The sequence below is a fragment of the Physeter macrocephalus genome, chromosome 20, assembly GCF_002837175.3.
Source record: "Physeter macrocephalus isolate SW-GA chromosome 20, ASM283717v5, whole genome shotgun sequence".
NCBI classification, from domain to species: domain Eukaryota; kingdom Metazoa; phylum Chordata; class Mammalia; order Artiodactyla; family Physeteridae; genus Physeter; species Physeter macrocephalus.
The window spans coordinates 96,714,621-96,722,645 of record NC_041233.1 but is presented as its reverse complement, the minus strand read 5'-3'; the positions used below and the strand labels follow the sequence as shown (position 1 = coordinate 96,722,645).

General features: G+C 41.6%; 1 protein-coding gene across 2 annotated transcripts in view; it reads right to left on the bottom strand.

Moving 5' to 3' along the window:
• GSR (glutathione-disulfide reductase) overlaps positions 1–8,025 on the bottom strand; it is a 48,686-nt gene that overhangs the window by 12,297 nt on the left and 28,364 nt on the right. For both annotated transcript variants that reach the window (XM_007119028.3, XM_007119027.3), the window contains exon 7: positions 5,424–5,523. In XM_007119028.3, the coding sequence (XP_007119090.2) occupies positions 5,424–5,523 (100 nt within the window). The remainder of the gene's footprint in view (positions 1–5,423; positions 5,524–8,025) is intronic.

Here is an 8,025-nt window from a genome sequence, read left to right as displayed (position 1 = left end):
CAGTTATACACACACACACACACACACACACACACACACACACACACACACACACACTCTGTGTCAGATTTTTTTCCATTATAGATTATTATAAGATATTGAATATAGTTCCCTGTGCTATACAGTAGATCCTTCTTATTTATGTACTTAATATATAGTAGTGTGTATATGTTAATCCCAAACTCCTCATTTATACCCCCCGACCCTGCTATCCCCTTTGGTAACCATAAGTTTGTTTTCTATGTCTGTGGGTCTATTTCTGATTTGTAACTAAGTTCATTTGTATCATTTTTTTTAGATTCCACATATAAGTTATATCATATAATATTTGTCTTTTTCTGGTGAATGGAGTTTTAATAAGTCTGTTTTCCGACATCACCACCAACGTCTGCATTACACCTGACTTCACCCACTCCTGTTCTAGAGTTAAATCCACAGGCAACCTTCACGCCTCTACTGTCTTTGCCATGTTCCTCTCCTCCCAAGCTCTTCTCTTTTCCATAAGAATAGGGACCAGAAATTCTCTTTCCCCTTTCAGTATTCCAGGGCCAGCTTTCCTGCTGATACAATTGAAGGGAAGATTCTTGAACAAAATCTCCTATTCTAGGCAGAAAAGTCAACTACGTGGCCTTAGAGATTTTTTTTAATACTAGTCTTAGTATTTGTTTAAGGTTTCAAACTACATATTTTAGGGTTCTAAATTTGGTAAAAATGGGATCCGTTCCAATTAAGGTTCCCAACAGAGTTGAAAACACTGTGGTTTTTCTTCTGGAATGCTAGATGTTGTTCTATATATTTTTCCTTTTTTGGCCATGCTGCAGTGGCATCTTAGTCCCCTGACCAGGGATTGAACCCATGCCCCCTGCACTGGGAGCACAGAGTCCTAACCACTGGACCACCAGGGAAGTCCCTGGATGTTGTTCTAGAGAATGTCTGTCTGTCCATCTACCTATGTTCAAATCCTTCCAATGACCTTATGGGTTAGAAGGTGTTATCCGCCCCCCTTTTTTTTTTCAGATAAGGAAGCTGAGACTCCTAAGAAGTGGAGTGACTTTTAGAAAGTTCTAGAGCCAGGATTCAAATTGAACTTGGTCTGAGTCTTCCGATCAGTTTCTCTCCACGACATTATGCACTTCCTCCCACCCCATAATCGTGGACACCATTGAAAGGCACCACCAGGACCATTAAGAACTGACCACTGACAGCCTACCAGGGCAGACACCTACAGACCCTGGGAAGGAACAGAGAACAGGAGAGAACAAGGTGTAGAAAGCCATTCTCTTCCCACATCTCTCAGATCAGTTTACACTTGTCACTAAACGGGGACTAAAGAGATATGACTTCTTCCTACTCTCAGAACCAAGGCTCATTAGTCTCCCCTCCATTCGTATGGGGACACTTTGTTTTTCCTTCATTGAGTTCAGGATGCCAAGTTGAGGTGGGAAGTTCAGGGAAATTGATCAGTTAAGGTTAAAAGCCATTTACATGTTTAACATTCCTGCTATAGCAATATTCTCATACTTCACCGTTTTCACAGCAATCGTCCACTTAGTCTCTAGCTCTATTTTAAATTAGCAGATGTGCAGCGAGTGTCTATTTTGTGACATTTACTCTAAAAGGTTCCAGGAGAATATAAACATGCATATTGATACCTCTGTCCCCTTCTCAGTGGAGGAGAAAGACATGTAACTCTTGTAAGCTAAACTGAGATCAACACTATAAATTCACTTATTCATCCATTCAATCAACAAACATTTATTAAGCTCTACTATGTTCAAGATGCAAAATATTATCATAAAAGGCAGACTGATAATTAACTTGAAGAATGTGCAGATAAGGAGGTTTAGAAGAGACGGAAAATTACAGTCAAAGAGAACAGGGAAGGGCTTCCCTGGTGGCGCGGTGGTTGCGCGTCCGCCTGCCGATGCAGGGGGGCCGGGTTCGCGCCCCGGTCCGGGAGGATCCCACGTGCCGCGGAGCGGCTGGGCCCGTGGGCCGTGGCCGCTGGGTCTGCGTGTCCGGAGCCTGTGCTCCGCAACGGGAGAGGCCGCAGCAGGGGGAGGCCCGCGTACCACAAAAAAAAAAAAAAAAAAGAGAGAGAACAGGGAAGATTTCAAGAAAAATGTAGCATTCTGCACTGGATCTTGATGACTCGGGAAGGGAAAGCACCTTAAGTAGAGGAATCTGCACAAATATACAGAGATGGGACCAGGTCACGGAAGAGGAACAGCAAGTAGGCCAGTTCCTACTGAATGGAAGAAATTTGACGAAAAGAAGTGGGGGGTAAGGCTAGAGGGGTTAACTCCTTCTGGAAGACAGAAACCACGTCTGATGAGATCACTTTATGAGGGCTCAGTATATACTTGGAGTGATACTCAAACCTTACCAATCACAAGAGTAGAACAACATGCCATAAAATGTATTTGTGGAGGACCTGGTAGTGGTAATGACAAAGGGGAGGATAATTGTGATGAGGTGGTGATAGGTGTGATGGAAGAGGAAGAGGATACTTGGTAAAAAAGGCAGATTTTCAGAAAAGGAATGAAAACCCCACATTTTTCCTATACCACATTACTGATGAAAGTTTATCCTAATTCTACTTAAGGAACATAGGATCAAAGATGGTATTAGGCGTAGGGGAGATCACGGAATTGATAGTGCAGTGGATTTAATAGTCAGCTAAACTAACTAAAGAAGGCAATGAATCTAGGCCTCTTTCAAACAGAAGACCCAATTAAAGGCAAGTAAAACCGGTAACAAGGAAATAACCTAAGATATCTATTTATTTATTTATTTATTTTTGGCAGCGTTGGGTCTTCGTTGCCGCGCGTGGGCTTTCTCTAGTTGTGGCGAGTGGGGGCTACTCTTTGTTGCGGTGCACGGGCTTCTCATTGCGGTGGCTTCTCTTTGTTGCGGAGCACAGGCTCCAGGCGCACGGGCTTCAGTAGTTGTGGCACGCAGCCTCAGTAGTCGTGGTTCGCGGGCTCTAGAGCGCAGGCTCAGCGGTTGCGGCACACGGGCTTAGTTGCTCCGCGGCATGTGGGATCTTCCCGGACCAGGGCTCAAACCTCTGTCCCCTGCATTGGCAGGCGGATTCTTAACCACTGTGCCACCAGGGAAGTCCCTAGCAACTTTTCTTTACTTAGACTTCCTCCTTCTTTCTCTAGAGATTTCTTCGGGATAACACACAGGTGGGGTAAAGGTGGGAGGTCGTGATTTATTCATAGAGTAGCTCTAGAATGGAGTTATATCAGGAAGGGGAGAAGATGGAGAATGCACTGGGGGTGGGGGAGGGCAGGAAGCCCAGATACATGTGGTTCTCTGCCACAAGCCAATTTTCCAAAGGCAGGAATTATCCACTCTACTGATAAACTGATGTGATTTATTTACTTATTTATATATTAGATTCAGGCTACCTATCCCTCTGCCTTCCTCCTGCCATCGAATTTGCTGGACATATTCCAGCAATGCAAAATAATAATGACCTATGAAAAACATTCTTCAGGACAAAAATCTCCTGGGGGTTAATTTTAGGACAAGTCTAAAAGCCAAAGAGGGGCTTCCCTGGTGGCGCAGTGGTTGAGAGTCCGCTTGCAGATGCAGGGGACACGGGTTCGTGCCCCAGTGCGGAGCGGCTGGGCCCATGAGCCATGGCTGCTGAGCCTGTGCGTCCGGAGCCTGTGCTCCGCAATGGGAGGGGCCACAACAGTGAGAGGCTCACGTACTACAAAAAAAAAAAAAAAAAAGCCAAAGAGAAAGTCCTCTGGAGTCCACACTGACCAAGATTATCGGTTTCCCTCATCTGCCCCCCTATTTGCTCAAATCCTCAGGAATTTGAGTCATTGCATTTGAGTTGTCAGGGATCTGATAAATGTCCCAAAGGCATTAAATGACTTGCCCAAGTCACACACTTGTTGGGGAAGGCCAGATTCTTAGGGACCAGATTCTTAGGGACCAGATTCTTAGGCCGACACTCTTGTTATTGCTCCACACGGTGTCTCTGAAAGCTCCAATACTGTGCCATGACCTAGTGATGCTCAGTCACGATTAATCAACAAAACACATAAAGCAACACTTAATCAAGTACTGAGAAACATGGAGGCTGCATTTTAGCAGAAAGAATATTGGCCTGGGCTTTCTCAGAATTTCGTTGACTCTCAGTTTTGATATTAATTAGCAGTCATGAAACCTAACTTGGCCTTAATTTCTTCATCTACAAAATGAGGTTCCAGTAGATGAGATGATCTATAAGCTTCTTTTATTATTATTATTTTTTATTGTGGTGAAAAACACGTACCATTAAATTTACCAACTTAACCATTTCTAAGTACGAAGTTCCATGGTGTTACGTGTATTCACATTGTCGTGCAACCAGAACTTTTCCCTCTTGCAAAACTGAGACTCTGGGGGCGGTAGGGAGGGATAAATTAGGAGTTTGGGATTAACAGATACACACCACTATACATAAAACAGATAACCAACAAGGACATACTGTACAGCACAGGGAAGTACACTCAATATTTTGTGATAACCTATAAGGGAAAAGAATCTGAAGAATAATATATACATATATAACTGAATAGGTATGCTGTCTACCTGAAACTAACACAGTATTGTAAATCAACTATACTTCAATAAAAAAACAAAAAAACCTGAGATTCTGTATCCAACAAACGATAACTCCCCATTCCCTTTCCCCCCCGTCCCTGGCAACCCCGTTTCTACTTTTTGTTTCTATGAGTGTGACTACTGTAGGTATCTCCTATATGTGGAATAATATAGTTTTTGTCTTTTTGTGATTAGCTTATTTCATTTGGCATAATATCCCCAAGGTTCATCTATGTTGCAGCATGTGTCAGAATGTCCCTCCTTTTTAGAGCTGACTAACATCCCATGGTATGGATATTCCTCATCCTGTTTATCCATTCATCAGTGGACACAGGTCGCTTCTGCCTCCTGGCTATTGTGAATAATGTTCCGATGAACATAGGTGTGCAAATATCTTTGATACGTTTCCTTTTAATGCAAAGAATTTAGTAAATTTTTTGACTGAGTGATAATAATCCAACACTATCTGATCATATGAAATTGATTTTCAGAATAAGAAATTAACCTGACAGTTTGCTCAATTTAACTAATATTTATATTTAAGGATGTATGTTTTATTAAGGCATGCTATCTACCACTCCATGATGGAAACACCAGCCAGTCTGATCAAATCTAAAGCAGTATCATCAGCTGGCAGTTGGTGGCTGGCTGGGAAGGATGTAAGCCCTTATTCAGGTGCCTTCAAAGCAGCTCCATGTGGAACAGACCAACCAGCTCCACATGCTCTGCACCCTAGTATTTAATGACAACATAAGAGAAAATTCTCCCTGTAGATTTTTGAAAAGATTAACATCAAGGAAAAGGATAGAATTTACCTTATCATGCCGTATCATTAGTGATGTCTTAGAACCCAGGGCGGAAAGGATCCCAGCTATTTCCACAGCAATGTAACCAGCACCAACGATGACACTGCGGCTACCATGAGAGCAGAGGGTTAAGATTGTTAAATAAACTTATTTTAGAATAATTTTAGATTTACAGAAAACTTTAAAAGATAATACAGATAGTATAGCCCCTGCCCAGTTTTTCCTAAAGTTAACATCTTACATTCATAGCAGCACTATTTGCAATAGCCAAGACATGAAAACAACCTAAATGTCCATCAACAGACGAATGGATAAAGAAGACATGGTAAATATATACAATGGAATACTACTCAGCCATAAAAAAGAACGAAATAACGCCATTTGTAGCAACATGGATGCAACTAGAGATTATACTAAGTGAAGTAAGTCAGAAAGAGAAAGACAAATACCATATGGTCTCACTTACATGTGGAATCTAAAATACAACACAAATGAACTTATCTATGAAGCAGAAACAGACTCACATAGAGAATAGACTTGTGGTTGCCAAGGCAGAGGGGTTTGGGAAGGGATAGACTGGGAGTTTGGGGTTAGTAGATGTAGAATGGATGGACAAGGTCCTACTGTATAGCACAGGGAACTATATTCAATGTCCTAAGATAAACCATAATAGAAAAGATACAAAAAATAATGTGTATATATGTATAACTGAGTCACTTTGCTGTACAGCAGAAATTAACACAACACTGTAAATCAACTACATTTCAATTAAAAAAAATAAAGTTAACATCTTATAAACCATGGTACAGTTGTCAAAACTGACACTGGTACATTACTGTTGACTAAACTTCAGACTTTATTCAGATTTCACCTGTCTTTCCATTCATTTCCTTCTTCTGTCCCAAGATCCAATCCAGGATAACACAGTAATTTTAAGTAGAATATACCCTTCTGTAGAACGGAAATATATTTTTAGGTGTTTTAAAAATTCCTTAGCTTCATCTCCTCAGAGAGGAAATAAAAACCCTTTGAAGTTAGAGACGATTACCTATGCAGAGATCTTTGCACCTAAAACTAAAATTGGCAACACAATTTTTTTTTTTTTGCTTGTCCGAGAAAGTCTTTATTTCTCCGCCACTTTTGATGGATAATTTTGCAGAATAAAGAGTTTTATGTTGGTGGGGTTTTTTCCTCTCAACCCTTTAAATATTCCACTCTCTTGTTTGCATAGTTTCTGAAGAGTTGTTGTAATTCTCATCTTTGCTCCCCTTATAGGTCAGGTGTGTTTCATCCTTCTGGATTCTTCCAGAATTTTTTCTTTGATTTTCTACAGTTTGAAAATTATATGCCTAGGTATAGTTTTTTTTTACATTTATCCTACTTAGTGTTCTCTGACCTTCCTGGATCTGTGGTTTGGCATCTGACATTAATTTTGGGGAAAGTGACAGTCATTTTTGCTTCAAATATCTCTTCTGTTCCTTTCTTTGGCATCACAATCCTCACCACCGTTATTCTCCTCTGGCTCAGTATTTTCCCTTGATCATTGCTAAACTCCATCAATCTTTGCAATATGATGAAAGGCCAATTTAAGCAAGCCATTTTAACTTGTAGCATAGATCTGCAATGAAACTAGATGCCCTGAATAAATTCTGGTCTAAAAAAGCATCTTAAACACTAGATAAATGTTTGGGTGAAGGTCTGAGTCCATGGTGGAGAAGCTGAGCCCAGCCCTAGAGTAATTGCTGCAGCATACAGAATAAGGGCCCTTCAGCTGGAGCTATCCCTTTCAGGGCTGGAGTTCTCTAAAGCTTCAAACACGGTCCTACCACTGGTGCAATGCTTGGGTAAGAAGAAAACAATCAGGGAAGAAGAAAGGAAATCTTTCTTTAGTACCTTCTACAAGTAAGGTACCTATGTTGTGACTCCCTGCCTTCAGAGGGATATGGTCTGGATGGAGGATGAGGTATGAACCTGAATGGCTATATATTAGAGGTAAGGATGCTCTTATCCTACAGCTCAGTGTATAAAAAGAGAAATGTCTAGTTTGGAAACTAGGAAATGGCTCTTCTTCCATCTCTACCATCCTCTTTCCTATTATATGTTGACCGCTTTTCCTTTCTTTGGGTCTTCTCTCCTTACTTTCTTCTTTCCTCTCTCCATCTTCTCTCTCTTCCCCAAACATTTCTTATTTTAGTCCTACTTCTGTTAAGCATTGCGCTGGACACAATGGGTAGTGATCCCTGTCCTTGAGGAATTCCTGAGGGGAAACATGCCCAGGAGTCTGTTAAAGCTCAGAAGGCAACACTTAGTTCCAGCAGGGGAGAGGGCTCAGAAACACTCCAGATTCCTGAAAGATGAATAGCTCTGGCAAGGGTTGGGAGAAGTATTCCCAGCAGAATGGATATATGAGAAACACGTGTGAAACGTCTTGGCTTCTTCAGAGAGGAGACAAAAATCTGCAAGGAGTTCGGTGTTTCCCCCTCAGCTTCCACAGGCCCCTCTAGTCCACCTCGTACCACTAAAGTAACCCCTGGAAACAATCATGTTTTTTCTTTTTGGTTTAAAAAAAAGGGGGGCTTCCCTGGTGGCGCAGTGGTTGAGAGTCCGCCTG